At 33.3% G+C, this 20287-nt stretch overlaps 2 protein-coding genes across 6 annotated transcripts in view; both read right to left on the reverse strand.

The window, feature by feature from the left end:
* Window positions 1-9371, reverse strand: part of LOC127807529 (sterol 3-beta-glucosyltransferase UGT80B1) — a 36812-nt gene extending 27441 nt beyond the window's left edge. Inside the window, exons 1-7 of one of the 5 annotated variants that reach the window (XM_052345447.1) lie at window positions 9056-9371; window positions 8102-8457; window positions 7871-8020; window positions 3081-3229; window positions 2011-2247; window positions 1184-1301; window positions 514-684 (exon numbers count right to left, since the gene is read on the reverse strand). In XM_052345447.1, coding sequence (XP_052201407.1) covers window positions 514-684; window positions 1184-1301; window positions 2011-2247; window positions 3081-3229; window positions 7871-8020; window positions 8102-8270 — 994 coding nt within the window. In that variant the 5' untranslated portion in view covers window positions 8271-8457; window positions 9056-9371. The other 4 variants (XM_052345444.1, XM_052345446.1, XM_052345448.1 and 1 more) reach the window with 4 other exon arrangements.
* An 8722-nt stretch (window positions 9372-18093) lies between these two features.
* Window positions 18094-19847, reverse strand: LOC127808468 (UPF0496 protein At1g20180-like). Its single transcript, XM_052347030.1, has 3 exons — window positions 19599-19847; window positions 19000-19513; window positions 18094-18780 (listed from the first exon to the last, which is right to left on the reverse strand). The coding sequence occupies exons 1-3, from the start codon at window positions 19636-19638 to the stop codon at window positions 18243-18245; spliced, it is 1092 nt and encodes a 363-aa protein (XP_052202990.1). The 5' UTR covers window positions 19639-19847; the 3' UTR covers window positions 18094-18242.
* Window positions 19848-20287: the final 440 nt, after the last annotated feature.

Genomic DNA, 20287 nt, shown 5'->3' on the forward strand with positions numbered 1-20287 from the left:
TCACTAGGTATATGGATCATCTATCAACTATGCGCAAGGTTGTTCCTCCCCCCACCCATGGGTTACATCAAAATTCAATATAACTAAAACCTATCAGAAAACAGATTCCACTGCACAAACTGTTTGTGTCTCTTAAACATTGTAAAGTGCAATTTCAGCATGCCTTTATTCTGCTGTATCCATGCCCATGCATCTTAAACATATAACAACCCAACTATACAACCACCATTCATCAATTTCAGTTTTATCCACCAGAATGATTGTTAAAGATTGTCTTGGTGTTTCCTCAAGCACCCAAGTAAGAGTTGGCCGTGACAGATCCTTGTGCCAGCTCGGGCACACAATGGGGGAAGGACAACCTCAAACTTATGACTTCCTGTGACTCTTGAGGCAAAATACTACCCCTAGAGATTCAAGTATACTTACCATGTTATAAAGAATTTGGAAGAAAAAATATTTAAAGAAGGAAAAAGAAAATAAGTGAGCATCAGAATTCAATTTGTCTGAACTCACCATAAGCAGGAGGGTTTGCAATAATTGCCTGAGCGCTAAAAGGTTGACCAGTTTCTATATCTGGTCCAATGCAAGCTGGAAGAAGAGATTCAATAATGGCCTTTAGTTGCGTTCTTTGTGTGGATATTTCTCCCCGTGAAGATGGAATTAATCCTTTATTCCTGGCCATATCTAAAATTGCATGAAAGAATACAAGGGAAAAGAGGGGGTGGGGGGAAGAGAGAGAGAAAGAACAAGGTGAAGAAAAGCATAACTTAGAATCTTCATAAAATTTGAGAATATAAAAATGCTAGATGGATTCCACAAGTAGTTAAAGAAGTTCAGTCTTAAGAAGTTTAAATCTCAAATTGTGTGCAAGAGACACTAATGCAAATACAGGTTTGAACAAATGAAGAATCATAAAGAACTTAGTTTACTTGACAAAGAAAAACTTGGCGCTGCACACAATATCCCAATTTTTATTCTAGTGATAAAACGGAATAAGTGTGCTAGTTAATAAAGATACCAAACCAAAATAAGATTAAAATAAAGAAGGAAACAATGCACTTTTCCAGAGGTTTTTAAATTAACAAAAGATCAATAGGTGGTCCAAGTAAAAGAATAGGTACAAATACGCAGAAACTAAGTTCATTACAAATATTAGAAAAAATGTTGCAAATGTGTGTCTTACATCCTGCCAAAACCCGCGGATCACCACCCAGAGGGTAAAATTCTACACCGGCTGACTTTACAAAATCAGAGAAGTTTGCATGAGTTGCCAACCTAACATGATGGCCAAACTCCTGCAAGTAAACATAGAATCAGTCTTGAAGCAAACTAAAAGCACTGATGTTAGAAAGAAAAAAACTAACACACAAGAAATCCACTAAAGAAACTAGTATTTCTGGCCTCCTCCAATGATAATAGCGAGAATACATGTGATTAGCCCATCTTACTTTGCAGACTACATAACCATACTCATTAATTACATTATCAAAATTAGCACTACTATTACAACTTACAACTCAACTATTCATTAGCATTTTGCTTCAAAAATAGAACGCACAAAATGTCAAACAGATGCACAGTGAAGAAAGAAAAGTCTTCAATTTAAGTTGACAGGAAAAAGGATGGAGCTTTCTTTGATGGGTAATGCCTCCCACTAAAAGTCATTCCAAGATCGTACCTTGTAATTGATGAAGTAATGATCAACTAGGACACATTAACCCTCAGAAAGGAAGTTGTAAATGAAGTGTTAATTATATGAAGTCAACTGATTCCAATATACTCTATGCGTCCAGAAGCACAGGAGGAAGGATTATAGCTCCATAAGTATATATGCAGTTTAATATATGCACTAAAGCACTGCTTCTGGTAGAGCATAACAAGGTTATATTTCATATATATAATATTACCGAATAAAAACAAGGCAAAAAAACCGTACTTGAATAAAAGAAGGCAAATCTTACTAAACTTAAGCCCCTAGAATAAATAAACATATTCCAAACATGCCTGAAGCCTCTTTGCCACAGCAAGAAAAGTCTGAACATCTCCTCTTGTCCCAACCACAAGCATCGCAATTTTCAGTTTTGGAACTGATTTATTGGATTCAGCGGTGATGTAATTCATACATTGATGTGAACCTTCAAGGGAACGAAGCTCTAACAATTCTGATGCTACAGGGGCAGTCTTAGTTAGATCAACCTCTACCCTCCCATCATTTTGAATCTTTACCAGGTTCACAATAAGATTTTTCTGGAAACAAACACCAAAAATAAAATAATTAGTAAAAATACAATAAGAATAAACATAGAAGACAGAACATATGGTTTACAAACACACTCTCTTTTTTCCCAGTATCTTTTAAACAAATTACTTTCTAGCAGAAAAAAGTTACACATGATTTTCATAGTAGAACAAAAGCAGGGAAGATTTGCAGTAAGTTTTTAAGTTGCCCCACAAAAAGCACAGTGAACGATGTATGCAAACTGCAACAAACAAAAGCAAGTCAATTAATCCGCATTCAGCAATAAGAGAAAAGTTACCTGATTTCATGTGGATTGTGCGAACAAAAATTCCCTTTTCGATTAAATCTTATCTGGTTTTAGCAGTACAAAATAAAATGTACTTGAATGTGGAGGAGGTGCCCGTGTGCCCATATCAGAGTTTTATACATCTCTGTATCCAAAGGCTTGGAGTTTTGGGAGTAATGGGGGTCCAAAAGCTAGACAGAAATCCACACCTACTGTCCATATTAAGCCCAAAAACAGATATCACAGAATAATAGTGAGCAAGATTGGTGATTGAATATTTTTTGCTCCAGCAGCAAGCACAAATTGAGATATATACAGCTGGAATTATGTCATCCCCAATAAATCAATTGAATCAGAAGATAACAATAGTGTGAATCAGAAAATCACAAAACAAAACATGCATTAGATGAATAAAAAAATGCTAGATAACCTTATTTTCTGATATAGATATCTATTTCTATAGCATTACTGTTCTTTCTATTTGCATAGTACATGAAAAAAAGAAATACATAAGCAGCTGGTATTTAAGCATGAGCTGAATGTTTAGATATTCACCTTCTCAAGCTGTGAGAGTCTATCAAATTTTAGGTCAGGTCTTGGAGTGTCTGCCTTTTCAGTCATGGATCTAGAAAATGCCATCTCATGGCTTGCCAAGAAGAAATTCCTATGAGCTCCCACAGGTGCAGTGACACAATGATCCAAGCCTTCAAAAAGTAACACCCAATTTCAGTGGAACATAAAAGAAGACCATACAGTGAGAAAAGAAAAAGGGAGGAATTATGAACCACCAAGAAGTGGTGGGAGATATCAAACCAACAACTTGAGCCAGATGATCATATTAAAACCCGTGACTTGAACAAAAATGAACAGTATCATTTTATTAAAAAAACAAAAGAAGAAATTTTTGGGCACCATCAACAGCAAATATTGCTGCACATTTCCAGTAAATTACTTCCCAAGTTATACTTTCAATAATAGTAGAAAACGTCTGCATCATATAAAAGGGTAATTTACACTTTATATCCTTCCTTAAAATGCCATTTTGATCTTGGCACTTCCAATTGTGTTCCACTTGCACTTCAATGTTAGCCTTAACACAATTTCCATTTAGAAGGGGTAATCGACCATCTCAATAAAAAATTGGTTTATGAAATCAAATGCCAGACCTTAAAGTAAATCTTAAGAGAAACTTTTGGGTGTCAAAATTGACAAGGCTACCGGATTAGATTATGTGATAGAAGATATCTAACCGTCCATCAAATTAAACAATCACTGAAGAATGGTAGGCATTGCACATTGACTGTAAAAGCAAAGTTTTGACTGTTAAAAAATAAAAATTGAAATATAGTATTAACATGCAAACTGTAATTACCAAAAAAGAACATTGACCACTAAATAGTAAATAAGCAAGAGGCGTGAACTTGAAATGCTCAAGAAATTATCATGATTATGATATTGATCATGAGGAAAGTCATTACTATAAGCATATGTGTAGCATCAACAGAATGAATCTCCCCAAATGTGGATCAAAAAGTAAAGAATAAATTAAACCCAACATCCCTGAGGTTTCACTAAATCATAACATGTACCCATCACATTTTGGAAATTACATTGACCTTCTCATCTGTCAAACAGATGTTAAGGAACCTGTTACAATTATAATTTTGCCCCTAAAATATTTTCTCTATATATAGAGAAGAAAAAGGTAAGGAATTAATAACATTTTTGTCATTGTGGAGGAAGAAGGAAGGTAAAAATCATAGGAAAGCTTTCTAAAATGTGCGAAAATTTTGATTTTCTGTAAAGGGTTCTTTTTACATATTTAAGAAATCAGAGTACTCCTGATGCTTAATATACTTACATGGGGTACCCTTTTGATGTCTCAAATATGCACAAGAAAAGAAAAAACTTTGCTAAAAACCAGAATTTTTTGCAGGACTAGCAAACTTCCTTTTTGTTGTACATGTAGACGCTTCCACAGAGAACAAAGGAGAAAACAGAAATTAGAGGGGGGAAAAAAAGAAATCAAAACTCCAAAAGTACAAACATGGGTGTATTATGTTACGATAAATATATATATAGAGAGAGAGAGAGCGATGGGTGGAATATATATATATATATATATACACAGAGAGAGAGAGAGAGAGAAATGTGTGTAAAGAGAGAGGGTAGTTTGACCTATATGGAGGGCATTCCAGACAGTTCCTTCAGAAAAAGTGTTGGTGTCATCACTTTTCATTGCATCTCACTAACAACCATCTAATGACATGGGGGAAACTGATACAATTTTTGAATAGTAGGGGAATTCAGTATAATTTCTAGAACATGAGGGGGTACTCCCCGTATTTATACCAAACTTAGGGGTGCACATTGTATTTTACCCGAAGTAAATATTATGAGATGCCCATATAGAAATGGAAGAGAGAGGGAGGAAGCCACAGTTCTTTATACTTTGACTTGAGAAGTACATCTAACACGTTTTATTGTATTTGTCTTCCTATTGAATAACTAGAGAAACAAAAGAGAAATCTCAGCCTCTATTTCTTCAGCTATGAACAATGAAGGCATTTAAAGAGTGCACTATCCAAGACACTATCTACTCTAGGACTACAAATGAGCGAAGCCAAGCTAAGCCATAAAGGCTCAAGCTTGTTTGTTTAGAATTTTGCCAAACTCAAGCTTGGGCTCAACTCGAGCTCAATTTTGAGGCTTGATCTTGTTAATTAAGAATCTTGCCAAGCTTGGGCTCTAGCTTGAGCTTGATTTGCTGATACTACAAAAGCTACAGACAAGCCTCTTCATGAGCTCTAAATTTAAAACTCAAATTGAGGTTCATTAAAAGCTCAAATCAGTAACCAATACTATTAACATCCAAAAACTTAAAAATATAAAATAACAGAAAACTTGCAGGTAAAAAATGACACATTATTTAAATCTTATATAATATACTGACAACAAATCTTCAATTGTTAAAAAACATATTATTTACAAAAATGAGCTTGTTCAAGAGGGCAAATCAGTCGAGCACTCTAAAGATCAAGCTCACCTTTTTTACTAATTCAGAATAAAAAACAAGCTCAAGCTATAAGCCCAAATTGAGTCAAGCTTCAAGCCCTTAACTAAAGATATAAAAAGGAAAAACTGTTGAAAATTAATCATATTTCTGTTTCTAACCAGTAAAATAATAACAGCAATATAACAAAGCAGCAAATGTCAAACTATATAAATATTCCTTCCACAAATGTTTTTATTTCCTGAAGGATTCAAAGAGAATTGAAATTTCAAAGGTCCCCACACAAAACAGTCTGCATCCTACAATTGAGAATTAAATAGAGAGGTTCAGATATGCAGCCTATCCTTTTTCAAGTTTCTGTTTAGCCCTCAAGTTCCAGCTACAGGCGTTGAACAGCCTCACATCAGGTAATGCCATCACTATATGCACAAGAATAGAATATGACAGATCAGTGTTACCAGGATTCACGCTCCTAGTGGCACATCACGTTCAGGGAATGATCCATTCCGGAAAGCTACATGTGGCGATCCAGTTCAGAGATGAACAGGTGATCCACCAACATTCCTAAAATCTCTTAAATTAATTTTATTAGGATGTGGGATTTTAAGGTGAAAAGACTTTGCTTATCATTTGTTCTTGTGATCATATGCTGTTAAGTATTATTGACTTTCTTGAATATCTTTCTTAAGTATTTTATTATTTGGTGTATTAACTTTGTTCTACTATTGGTACAATTAATCAATTTTATTTGGTGCAAGGCATATTAAAATTAACTTTTATAATTTATGTGGAAATAACCCTCATTCTAAATGAACAAATTCCATTCCGGTTAGAGCGAATTGTGTTCCATATAAGCAACCGTGTTCCAAATCTTTAGCTGGAAGCATTTCTGCATTCCCTTTCCCCGTTCCTGATCCAGAATGATACCTGCTCCAGGTAACTCTGTGATTGTCACATCATGCAGGTTGATATACAACTTGACAACAATAAATATTGAACTTAGTACCAACCTGAACAACCAACCCAATTCCCTTTTAATCTAGATGACCCCACTTAGTAGGATTAAGGTTTGTGAAGTTGTTGTACTTCAGTAGCCATCTTCCTATGCAATTGGAAGTTTGGGAACTGCCCGAATTACCCATAGATGCTAAAGGGGGGTTTATGAAACAGCATTGGACTTAGTAAGGTTTATTTGCAGCATTGGGAAGTGAAAGTATGTTAGAATTTTGTTCACCGAATTAGTAGCAGCTTTTTCAACAGAAAAAAACTATGGGTTTCATAATACAGGAAGTAATTCTTAGTTTTCCAGTATGCAACTCCTTCCTTAAACCCAAAGCCTGCAATAAATTCATCTAATGGAACTTCTCAGGAGGCATGTTTGACAGATATAGTCACTTTTTTGGACAGGCTCATACAACTTTCAGAGTTTAGCTATTGTTATTGGTTGCACTATTTCTATGACATATTATGAGATTCATACTTTTGATGGTGTTGAGATTGCGTAATTCAAATTCAGATTGACCCAATCCAAAATATGATAGGGATAGGATTTCATTACCTAACCCTAGTGAGATTTGGATATCTGACCTATCTTTTCTCTATAAAAAGCCCTTTGCATTTGATTATTCAGTGTGCAGGCTACAGAGTTTTGAGCATTATAAAATCTCTCAGTGAGATTTGTGAAATTGGATGTATTGGGTTTTGGGTTGAGACAGAGATATTTTTATCTCTTTTGCATCCCATTATTTACATAGTGAATTTTGTTCCTCCTTCACCCTTCCATGTAGGCAATTTGCAGAATCATGTTAAATCAGTGTGTCTCTAATCTTGATCTCTTATGGGTATGACAAAATTTATTTTTACATTTGATCTAATCCGCATCAAGCTGTACCAGATCCATACCTAACATATAGACATCTTAGGACTACATAACTTATCGCAATGGGATCAACTGAATAATGGAAACCAACAGATCTAGCAGACTTCTGTAATTTCAAATTTTAGGCAGCATATATAAAAGTGAAGAACCAACACAATCAGAAGAACATCATTAGGCAAAACAAAAGACCATGTAGCAGCTAAGAAAACACATTCCTAATGCAACTACTGGTTAATTTCTTAAAATATGTTATCCTATGGTAGCTTGTTTAAGCAATTGAAGATGTGCAAAAAGCATCCACGGATATGCATCTCAACATATTGTTGAAGCTCTGTAATTGAAACCTACATTATCTTGAAGCTCTGCTTAAGGATAATCTCCATATTCAATATTCAAATTGACCCATAGGGGGGGAACAAAAAGCAACCTCAGAAAAAGGTTGGGAGTACTAACCCCTCCAGGTGCGAGGTGAATGACTGATGGCCAACTCCTTTGATTGAGAAATCTCTAAGACTGAAGACCGCTGCAACGGATTTTGCCTTCGATAATCCAGTCCATGAGTGAATCTCTTGTCCAAGTGCTCACCTGAATACCTATTCTCCTCTGTACGGGAATTTGTATCCTGATCAATAGTCCAATCATAAGAAGAAGAACCAGCATCAAAATGTTCTTTTTTAGACTTACTCCCCACCACATATGCACCAGCCCTTTTATGCTCTGCCCCATTTAAAGCACTAGCATCAAAACATTCATTCCCAAAATTCTTTTCAGTTTCTGCCGATGCCTCAATACCAAGGGTTTGGCCAGAACTCCGTAAATCATTTTGAAAAATAGCATTCTCGTGAACGTCCATTTCATTTGACGGACTTCAAAACAAGTCAAAGCTGCCAGACCCAGACCTCCGGAACGCTGGGGGGAAGTTCACTACTACTTCCCAATTCCCAAGTTCACATCCAAGCAAAAGTAAATGAGTGAAAGAAACCACCTGTGCCCCAGAGTTCTTGCAATCCAGGCTTCCTCAAGTTTCCAAAAGATCAAATCTGTAGAATCCAAGGACCATAAAACAATCAGACCACATAGAACCCAGAACCATAAAACCCTTCAATGAAAGATACAGGTTTCCCCATCCACTAAATCAACAGGACGGAACAAAAGACACGGCCCAGAATTTTAAACACTTCAACAACGGTTCTGATGATCGAATTTCGGAAATTCAAGGCTAGACTTGAAAATACGAAAGAATGCAAAACGATCAGCAGTAGTCGAGTGAAAAGACTCACAAACGAGCCAAGAATCTCAAGCTTCACTTCAAACAAATACCAACCCATCAAAACAAACCTACCGGTCATCCAATGTACAGAACGATTGGTGATATCAACTTCCGAGCCCTACTTACTCGTCCAAGTCCAAGAACTTAAAAACAGTAATCTCACGTTGTGCACGAGGTTCCGATAGAGGAATTATATATCCACAAAGTAACCATTTCAATTAGACATCGCAATAACTAACCAACTACCAGTAGCAATCATAGTACACTTCTAAGAGGGCCCGTTCAGGGGATAATTGATTCACAACTTTTTAACTCTTGTGATGTACCAAGTAAAGAAAAAATGAAATGGGAGATAAATGGAACCCTACCTTTGCTGGGTTCTTATTTGTTCCCCGCGAAAATACAACGGAGGAAAGACTTGGAAGGCTTGAAGGGTCGGTGCGGAACGAGAAGCTTCACTCCTTGTTGGGTTTTGGAAGAACATGTGATTGAAGGCCAAGACAAAGTGAAATGCTCTGTAAAAGTGCCAAATATGGGTTTTGGGAGATTTTTTAGCCCAACACGAAGAAAGAAAGCACGAGAAAAGCGAGAGAAAAGCTGAGAACATTTCTCGGGTAAGGGATACACGTTGCCTGATGATCTCAGAGCGACGGAAGAGGGTCTGATGACGGTGAAATGGACATTTATTTTCCAGTTTGTTAATTAACGGCCAATATTGTGATGTAATAAATGGAGAGATGAATTGAAGGTAGATCCAGACAATGCTTTGCTGGAACTTGTGGGATTCCTTTGAATCTCGGAAATTGTAAGGACTTGACTGCGCTCGTGTTTCTTCGTGCCCAAGTTTTGAGGATTCATTTTTCTTAATGTTTTTGGGATTTGTTTTTTAAATAATAATATTTTCAATAATTTCTTCAAAATATTATTTTTTTCATATATCTTATATTTCACATCACATTATTTTCAAATGAATGGATTGTGTGAGTCAATCCCACAATCAACTTTTCTTTGTTAGTTGAGTTTTCAGTTGTAAGATTTGATCGTTAATTTTTTTAGATAATCGAGATAAATCGTCATAGCAATTGTCGTTCTTAACGAATAACCGTAATTCGAATTATTTTTTTTTAAAATTGATATTTTTTCGTTAATTTAGTTGACAATCGACTTCAAACGTCAACGCTCATTTATGTCGGGCTAATTGGATATATCAATTGATTTTCATTTTACCTGTCAATTAGTTTCACCGACGGTTGAGTCTATATATTAAATAATTATAAATATATATTTTTTATTTTTAAAATAAATAAATAAGTACATAAATAATAATAATTAAATCTATAAACATATTTTCTTTAAACCCCACCGTACATGCTAAATCTAAATGTATACAAAATAAAAATAAGAATATATGAAAGAGAAAATAAAATCATATATCATTTAAAATCCATTCAAATAATTAAGAGAAATGATGTTACTAGAACACAATAATTAATTTATTTATTGGGAATATAGTCGTCAACTCTCTTAAATTCTGCAAGAAACAGAGTGATCAGAGGATGCAAGATAATCCTTAATAAACGCTCTCATAGTTAAGTTAAGTATTAGAAGTGTATTTTTTTTTAAATGAGAATTCACCTATTTATAAAGAAGCATGAGATTTTATGAGAAGTATTCATGATATTTCGAGATCTATTGGAATTATGATTCTTATGCATAATATCTATAATTTTTGTGAAACTCTCGAAAGAATTTTCGGATGTCAAAATTATAATGTTTGCGCTTTATTATTTAGGACCGCCCAAAACAAAACAAAAAAAATTACATGATAAGTTTCAAAAAATTACAGTCTCCTATAACTTGTTACAGTCTCTAAAAAACTATATATTCTCTCGATTTCTAGGATACACAATCTCTCATAGATATGTTCAATCTCGAGGAGACATGATCTCCGAGAGATAATTTTGGCTTCCATTTTTAACCTAATAAATTATTTTGAATTTTTAGACAAATAACTTGTTTTTTTTTTTATCTTTTAGTAGATTTTCGTTTATAACACAACAAATGCCGTTAATATGGGGTTAGTAAATTTTTCTAACTTCAGTTTAACAATGACTATCTTATGCGCTAAGTTTATTATGCATAATTTATTCTTAATATTAATTATTATTAGTCTAACTTATATTTGGTTATGTACAGATGGTGAACGTGGAGAACACGACAGGCTTGACTGTTCTACCTTTCCTTTTGGATTCAGTCTAATCTTTGATTTTCCTTCTTGTTCTAGTTGGTCAACCAAAAAGAAATTAGACTAATAATGATAAATATATATACATATATATATATATGATGCATGGAAATCTCTAGGAGTTTATAAGTTATGTTGCGAAAATATTTTTTATATGAAATATCGTTAAATATTAAAAAAATATTTTTGAGTTATTTCTATAATTTTAAACAAGTTTTAGGACTATTTTGTAATATTATAAAAATATCGAAAATGTATTTTCGATGTGAAAATGTATTTTTATCCGCAAAAAAGTTATAGGTTAAAAGAGATTAAAGATTAATTTTTTTTATATTTTTTGCTTGTTTTTAATTAGTAAATTATGGTTCATTAAAAGACTTATGTTTATATTTATTTAAATATATCATGGAATTTATATTTATTTTTAAATTAATTAATTATTTTTTATATTAAAAAATATATTTATAAAAATACTCTTATATATTTTTTATTTATGCCTTTCTCCGATTTTCATTTCTTACTTTTTTCAAAAAATAGCATTTCTTTGTTTTCACTTCATATTATATTATTTTTCTATTATCGTTTATGGTCTATGCAGTCTAGGTTATAAGTACGATTTTAATTATTATTTGATGTTTTTATTTATAAATTAAAAATTAATGTACATTTTAATATTTATCGTGGGATTATATTTTATGTTTTGAACAAATAAAAACTATCATCAAATGCATGCAAATATTATTTCTTTTTATATTTTATTTATAAATTGTTACCAATAAATTAATAAGTTTGATTTGGACCAGCAAGCGTCGCGTGGTGTGCTGTGGGAGGATGGCTGTTGATTGGTCAAATTCCTAGCTTAAATTAAACGTTCAATGTCCAAAGGGAACTTTGATTCAACAACTAGAAATAGAGAATTAAAAAAAGTGATCTCTATTGAGGAGAAAGAAGAAAAAAAAAGGAAGACAAATGGGGCTGGTCAATTGGAGTGAATGGCTTTTTAAGGAGTCATGATTCTAAATTTTGATTGGAGAACAAGAGTTCGAAGGGATGGTAATTGATAAAGAAAAAAACAGAATGGACAGTAACGTCCCGCTTTTCTCAATATTAAATAATTTAAGAATTTTGAGAATGTATGTTTTTATCAATATAATTTATTTTCTGATAATCCCGTTTTACCTTTCTAACATGCTAAACAAGAATCAATAAGTTAAAACAGTTAATCATCATAAATGCAGAACCTTAAAATCAAAACCTGATATGAAACATAACTGAATTCACTTAGTCATAATATAATAATCTGTACCATCATATCATCAAATACTTAAATACATGGAGACTTATCTGTACAATCTGACGATTCCTCATAAATACATAATTATACATGATCTTCAATATAGTATAATCTTCTAACCATAGCTAAAGACATATTCTGAATCCTTACGAAAGAACATATACTCGAACAACTCGCCGAACCCATCGACCATGTCATCAATCATCCTCTTGCCATACCTGCAAATCTTAACTGGAACGTTTGAATATTCCAGGGGTATAACCCAATTAAAAGATGAATCTTCTAGTGAGGGTTTAGAAACATGATACATGAATACATGATCCAATAACATAAACAATCATATGCCCTAGTGTAACTTCTTTGGCCCACCAATCTGGCATGGAACCCTAGGCAGAATCTTGACCTGCTTTCAGGATAATCCTAACGTTGTTCCATCATTTACCCTTGAAAAATTACAGCTACACTATCAGAGTGACATCACAATCCCATGCACAAGTATCAATATGCTAATAATATCGTGTCATGAAAAAATCATGACTTTACATGCAATATGACAAAATGATCATAACTTCAATAAATATCATGCATAATGAAGCAAACATGTCATATATAGGTTCTAAAGACAAAATCATTCACCTTTAGCATGAAGTTTGAAATATTTCGAAAAATATGCATCACATCGATTTGCGTGCCAACCTAAAAAATAATGCAAATCATCAAAATCCTTAGCCAAATCATTTCTTGGCTAATCATTTCCAAGGAAAAATCAATAATCTAATTTTTTTCATAATTTTTCTTATTTTTCCTCTATTTTCTATAGCCATAATTTCTTCCAAAATTCAAAATAAATACCTAATAAAGTAATTTATTGAATTTGTATTCATTAAAATTCCTAAAATAATATTTCTAACCTCCATAAATTTTTTGGGAATTTTCTGAAACCTCTTAATATTTTTTTCTAATTAATTTTCCTTTCCAAAATTCAAAATAATTATTTTCTCATGAAATTTCCCAACTAAAAATTCATACAAGAAAACTATTCCTTTTTCCTATATTTCTTGACATTTTTTCATAATTTTATTCATCTTATTTCTATTTTTACTCTATTTTCTTTTATTTTCAGTATTTAAAAATAATAAAAATTACCTTTGGTCATCTTCTCTAGCGTCGACACATTGGAAAATTAAACTGACTATATTAGAAGATAGTCCACCTTTATTCGATCACCTTGGCCAAATTTGAGATTAAAATAACACCTGAAAGACTTCCATCCGAGCAAAAATTAATCAAGCTCCAACGAGATTTGATTTTTCCGGCGAAACTCCGATCACTCCTCAGATGAACTCCAAAATTCTTCAAAATTTTCAAAAATGATCCTCACCTCATGGGTAACAAAATTTCTATGGTTTGGTGTCTCAATTTGTTCAATAACGAGGTAGATTTGAAGCTCAAATCTTGCAAAACTCTCGTCCACCATATCCTCTATTTATATAGTCAAATTCAGACCCCAAAACGACAGATCTCGAGCAACCCAAGGCCTCTGATGTCTTCCTTTTCCATATATCCGTAAAAAACCCACCGAAATAGCCCTCAAAAGCTTTATTAAAGTAGCTAATTTTCAGCCACTTTCGGCTAAAATTTGGCCATTTCAATCAATGCCAAGGCCGATTGTCGGCCTAGTTGTTGCCCTAAGGTCCCTCAGCCCACTCCCTCGAGTCTTCCGCCACCGAATTCGGTGATGAGAAGGGTGGCAAGAAGCTTGGCTGCCACGGCAACTTCCAAGTTTTGGAAATTGCACTTTTGCCCCATTCATTTTTACTTCTCTACTTTTTGGTCTTTCCATGAAGCCCCGAAACTTTCTATAACTTCCATTGAGTCCCTCAAACTTTGAACTCTTTATTTTATCCTCTAAGATTATGAAAAAATGTCATTTCGATCTCCATCTGCCAAATTTAGAAAACTGCACTTAGCCCCAACTCTTCGTTTTGGTCGTAAACTCTTTTGTTTCTTCCTAAAACCACTGAAAGGTTATCTTACATACTAAATATAAAGCCTTTCGAGGTTCCGTTGACTTCCCGAAAGTCTCTTACGATAATTTGATTTTGCAACCTAAATTGCAGTTGCATTTTAGCTGTACCGAAAATCGTTCATGATTCGTTTTCTTTCGATACCATAAATCATGCCTCGAAATACTGATCACTACCATATCATTTTCCTTTAGTATCTCGGCTCTAGGGTACTCCGTGGAGTTGATTCGGTCAATTTTTTAGACTATTTAGATGCCAATCTTTATCAAAATTTCATTTTTCTAATAAAGCACTTATTTTTAAATAATCTTAATTTCTTGGGTATTACAAACAATTATAGTGACAACATCAATATTGTCAAATATAGATAAGATGAGTTAGAGGCTTTTTTTTCTTATTTTGGATGCACAAATTAATGAGAATGCATGACGACTAATTCTAGATTTATCTATTATTGAACCTATGACGGTGAGTTCTGAATTTATTTGTTCAATAATTCATTTAATGGGTTATCTTTAATGAATCTATTATCTAACGGAATCTCTATATATATAATCCACATAAATAGTTTTTGGTCTGAACCTATTGCAGTGGATAAGAGACAGAGAGAGAGAGAGATGGGGTAGGGGGGAGTTGTAAGAGATTGAGAATAAAAGGAAGAAGAATTAGCAAAATAAGAAGGAAAAGTGTAAATAAAAAACACTTTACTTTGATCTCATTCTCTTTATTCTTATTTATAAAGTTTTCGATGAATTGTGAATACATTGCTTTAATATATACATCAAGATGTTTTCCTTAATAGGAGACATTTATAGGGGTGAATAATTATTTGTTACTATAAATGCATCTAATATGAGCGACAAATCACGATGCCTCATCTAATTCAGACTGAAGACCAGATTAGTAAGGATTGCGATCAAATGGGATTAGATTGGTTTAGTATAGTTTTTTTAAATATAAAATTTAAAAAAATATACATATACATTTATATGTATTATCCAAATAAAAATACATACATATATATTTAAAATATAAGCAGCAATGGCTGACCAATTTTCGATCTTAGATCGATCTCGAATAGGACGAGACCATAAATTAGTTAGTGCATTTTAATAAACTAAAAATCGAATCACTTAACGGGTATTCCTAAACCAAATCAAAATTTAAACATCTCTAAATATTTACATGCTACTAATATGGTCTAACATAGTGAAGTGAGCAATGAAGTGCCACATCTCTCTACTTCACTAGCTGGTAGGTTTTTTTTTTGTTTTTTTTTGGGTTCAACAATTTTACAATATTTTTTTATTTTTAAAAGATTATAAAATATTATATTATATAAAATATGTTTTATTTTATTTTCTTACATACAAATAATTTGATGAAAACAAAATTACACACAATTATATGTGAAAAAATTTGTGTTAGGGTAAGTCTTCTTTTAAAAAATATTATTTTCAAGTTTTCCATCCAAACACATACACAAAAAAAAATAATAAATAAATAAATAAACTACATTAGAAATCGTGGTATAATGTGATTACAAACAATGTTTTAAAAATCGGATCGGACAGTAAACCGAATTATTAATTGGGTCACGGATCAGTTGGTCGGATTGGTTAAACCGGAGTGGTCCGACCAGATGATATTATATATATATTTTATAATTAAATAATATATTATATATATAATTTAATATATATTTAAAATACTAATATTTTATATATTATTATGAGAAATGTTATTATTAACTAATATATAACTAATATTTTATATATAATTGTTATATATGTTATTAAAGAATTAACTAATAATTAAAAATTTAAAAGTGAGTGAGGGGATAAAAAAAATTGGGGTCAACCTGGTTCTTGGTTCACTGGTTTGACCGTATTTTGACTAGTTTTGACCAAATTGAAAGATATTTAATTTTTTAAGTTAAATCAGACCAGATAGGTCACCAATTTCTGATTAAATCGATTTTACTGGCTAGTCTGGTCCGAATTTTAAAAGAGTGATTACAAATGAAAACTGGGCCTAATAAGAAAAACGATAAATGGGCCAGGCCCTGGCCAAGCCCAGCAAACCCAACTTGAACAGAGTTGGGTTGAACTGGGCTACTGCTGGGCTCGCGAGCCAATTAAATAAAAATATTTAAAAATTTTATAATTTGACACAAATATTATTTTATTTTATTATTTTTTTATATTATATTTTATGAATTATAAGTTTATTTTTTTTGTAACTTTCTATTTGTGAATATTTGAGACAATAAAAAATAATTTGAGGTATTATTTAATATAAAAATTTTATTATCTTATTATATATGATTTTTAGAAAAATAATAAAAAGTCAACGCAACATCTTATTGTTTTAGTTACCAAGTAAACTATTTATTATTTTTTTAACTTCAAACCTACAAGCTCGTTGACTTAGCTTGACAAGCCCGCTTTGCAATTCTAATACTATCTCGTCTTTTGAATTACATTAATTACTTTTAAAGTTGATGTAATTATAAGGACTACCTTTTTAACTAGTATCTTAATTATTATATAATGAAAAATGATATTGGTACACCTTTGTATACACCTTAAGCTATATAAAGGTGTATCAATGATAAAAAATTTTTTCATGAGACGCATAGAAGCGCATGAAACACATGTGAGTGCAAGATATTTTGGTCATAATATCCCTTTATGTAGCCCAAGATGATTCTTATATAATAGTAGTTATTTTTTTTTAAAATATCAAGAATGCCCTCTTATTTCTCAATTTAAAAAACCTCCGATTTCTTTGAAATCAAGTAACCTCCCCAATCAATTCTTTAGTTGTTGAAAATTACTTTAATTTTTAGAAAATTATTCTATATAAAATAAAAAATTAGAAAACTTGTTTAAATATAAAAAATATTTTAAATAAAAATATTGAAAACATGATTTTTTTTTCAAAATTGAATTAAACTTGAAAAAAATCAAATTGAATTAAACTTGAAAAACTATTAAAGTGATTTTTTTAAGTTTTTCTTGTTAATTTAAAGATTTGAAAAACGTGATTGTCTAAAAAAAATCATAAATAATTATCTTCATCTCACTTTCTAACCCAAGTTAAATAAAAAAAATATTTATCATTTTTAACATATGTTTACAATTTTTTAGATTTAAATTTTTTTTCTAAACATGTTCTAAAGATTTTCAATAAAAAATGAAAATTAGAAATTTATAAAAATTAAAGATAAAAAACTAACTTGAGTAATTCTTCTAATTTTTCTAAAATAGCATTTGTAAAAATAAATAAAATAAGGTTGGAATGCTTTTCGAATCAAGATATTTAATGGTCAAGATAAGATTTGAAATCTGTTACTATTTTTACCATAGGATATAGGTAAAGTGATTGGGTCATGATAATGTGAGATTCACACTAATAGATCATGGGTTCGATTTTTTATTCTGTGCAGTGAGATAAAGGCTTCATCTGTGATTTAACTCCTCTGTCGAAATTGATGGTACAAGCAGTGGAGAATTGTGCAAGGACAATAATCTCAATATAAGATTAGAAAATATTTTAAATTTTTTATTAAATTGATTGTTAAATTTTTATCAAAATATTTGTTTATCTCCAGAGAATAAGAGATAAATATATATGAAAATGTCACTTAAAAAATTACGTGACTTCTTTTTCAAAAATGACCACTCGTTAGATACGTGTAACGAATAAATTGAAATAAAACAAAAATTTAAAATATTTTTTATATTATATATTTTTTTCTATATCTTAATTAACCAACAATACTTAATTACTTAATCAGATAAGTAACCACTTTAACTATATCAAATGAGTATTTTATTTTGCGCTAACCAATTACACGATGATCAAACAAGATATGCTCAGCCAGCATTTATTAATAATTACACACTGAAAAACAGAAGTATCGATCAAATTAAGGTTGTTTTCCAGGACGGCGGCCGCAATATCCATGAACAGCAGCAAATTAATTAAGAAGCGTCCGAGAGAGACGGAGCTTGTGCAATTTGGTTGGCCACCAGAGCTCGAGCCCTGTTAATGGTGACAAGGCAGAGGTAAACGTGTTCTTCCAGCTCCTCCACCTGCTGTCTGAACCCTAAATCCCCCTTCTTCATCTCCCTCAGCACCTGCACCCAGAAGAACCTTTCCCTCCTCTCCAAGCACGCCTCTATCATCGCCTTCTTCCGCTCCATCTCGTCGTCCAGCCGCTCCACCAGCCGGCTCATCGTGTCGAAGTCTCTGTTCAGTATATATGTCCCCTTCGCCGCCACGTCCAGCTGCTCCCCCACTCTCCTCAGGAACCCCATTCTCATCATCAAGTTAGCAAGCTTTAGCTTCTTCTTCTTCTTCTTTAGTGGTCGCGCCAGGCCGATGAAGATCGCCGGCCCCAGCACCACCGCAGCCAACGTGTGCGCCGCCACCATTACCGCCGCCACGGCGACCAAGACGCTGGCGGCGGTTACAAAGATCCCGGATGCCTTGTTCAAGCAGGCTATCAGCTTCATTTTCCTGGTGTGTGTGAGTCATTAAAACTGATAATATAATTTAATTGAAAGATAAAGTGTGATAATCTTTCTCTCCTAATGGTTGTGCGATCTTCTCTTAAATTTTTTTGACCAGTTATTATATAAATACCTTCTTTTTCGGGTATTTGTGAGTTTAGGTAACACAGTCATAACGTTAATATGAATAACAAACGTTAGTGAAATCAAAGATGATAATCCACACCTGGCCACCTTCTTCCTCTTTGAATTAAGAAGCTGCAACACCGAGGAGTATTTCTCGCTGATCAGCTTGAAATCCTGCTTGTTGAGATCGGAAAACGGGTTCTTGAGCGCCATGAATGACTGGAGCTCCGAAAGGACGGATCCGAACTGGTCTCGATCGTCAATGGCGGCGTCGAGCAGGGCTTGGATGAGGCTGTGGTTGGACTGGACCTCGTTGATGCCGTTGAGCAGCCGGCTGCAGATCTTGGAGGCCTCGGCGCTGATGTCGAAGTAGTCGACTATCAGCTCTTTCAGCTGCGATTTATTGGGAAGGATCGCCGACTCCAGAATCGCGGCTACGGCGTCTTGGCCCGGCTCGAGGAGGAGCGTTTCGGACGATGGCACAGCCTCGGCGGCCAGTACATGAGCTTTGGTGAAGAAATCGGCGTAAGATTTGGTTCTAAACGCAGAAAGGTATTCTTCGTTGACGCTTAGGCTTATGCGGGCTTCCAATTCCCTCTCTATTTCCTTGCCATCTGCACAGAGAAAATTAAAGTAGGAAACTTTCCGGGAAAATTAAACACGTACGTATACGAGAGCTCATATAATTGATTAAATTACCACTTTTGATGTTTGAATTAGATCCGAATTTTGGCCACATCTCGATCGAGCTAGCTGTTAATTAGCTAAACAACGCAGAAGATCATGATGAGTTGGCTGGGCTGGCAAAATGCATGGAAATGGATCTTAAATTTAAAGCCGCCGCCAAAAGGCATGCAGTTGTGGATCAATTGTGTTTGACGCTTCGTTTAATTTCTGGATAGCTCTCTGGAAAGAGAAAGAGAAAGAAAATTGCTTCTCCAGCATGAAGAAGGCTCAATTTCTGAACAACTTCATGGCAATCTGGTAGCCGGCCACCTTTGCTTTTCCTAGCTTGTCTTGTCGTTTCCAAGTTATATATTCCTTTATGCATATATATAGATATATATAATAACTGTGTATACACACACACACACACACACATATATATATATATATATCAGGATTGCTACTTTACCAAAGTGACTTACTTATTGGTTGAGAGAAGCACGCTAAAATAACAAAAATGTTTCTCGCCCAATTGCAATTTTTACTTTCCCTACCTTTCCCTTCCGATGGCCGCCATGTCCATCACTCAATTGCAAAATTGCTTCTCTTCCCTTCCCATGGCCGCCCTAGAAATTAAGGGAAGTAATTTTGTCATTTTAACATACTTCTATTAACTAATGGATAAGTTTTTTTTTGGCAAAGTAGCATTAATCTATATATAT

Source organism: Diospyros lotus, chromosome 8 (assembly GCF_014633365.1).
Source record: "Diospyros lotus cultivar Yz01 chromosome 8, ASM1463336v1, whole genome shotgun sequence".
Taxonomy (NCBI): Eukaryota; Viridiplantae; Streptophyta; class Magnoliopsida; order Ericales; family Ebenaceae; genus Diospyros; species Diospyros lotus.

Bases quoted from the DNA above. Each gene is read 5' to 3' on its own strand.
- LOC127808468 (XM_052347030.1), bottom strand. From the start codon at position 19,638: ATGTGGCCAAAATTCGGATCTAATTCAAACATCAAAAGTG. The intron at 19,514-19,598 runs GTAATTTAATCA...TTCTCTGTGCAG, and splicing joins TAATTCAAACATCAAAAGTG to ATGGCAAGGAAATAGAGAGG. The intron at 18,781-18,999 runs GTGTGGATTATC...CACACACACCAG, and splicing joins AAGAGGAAGAAGGTGGCCAG to GAAAATGAAGCTGATAGCCT.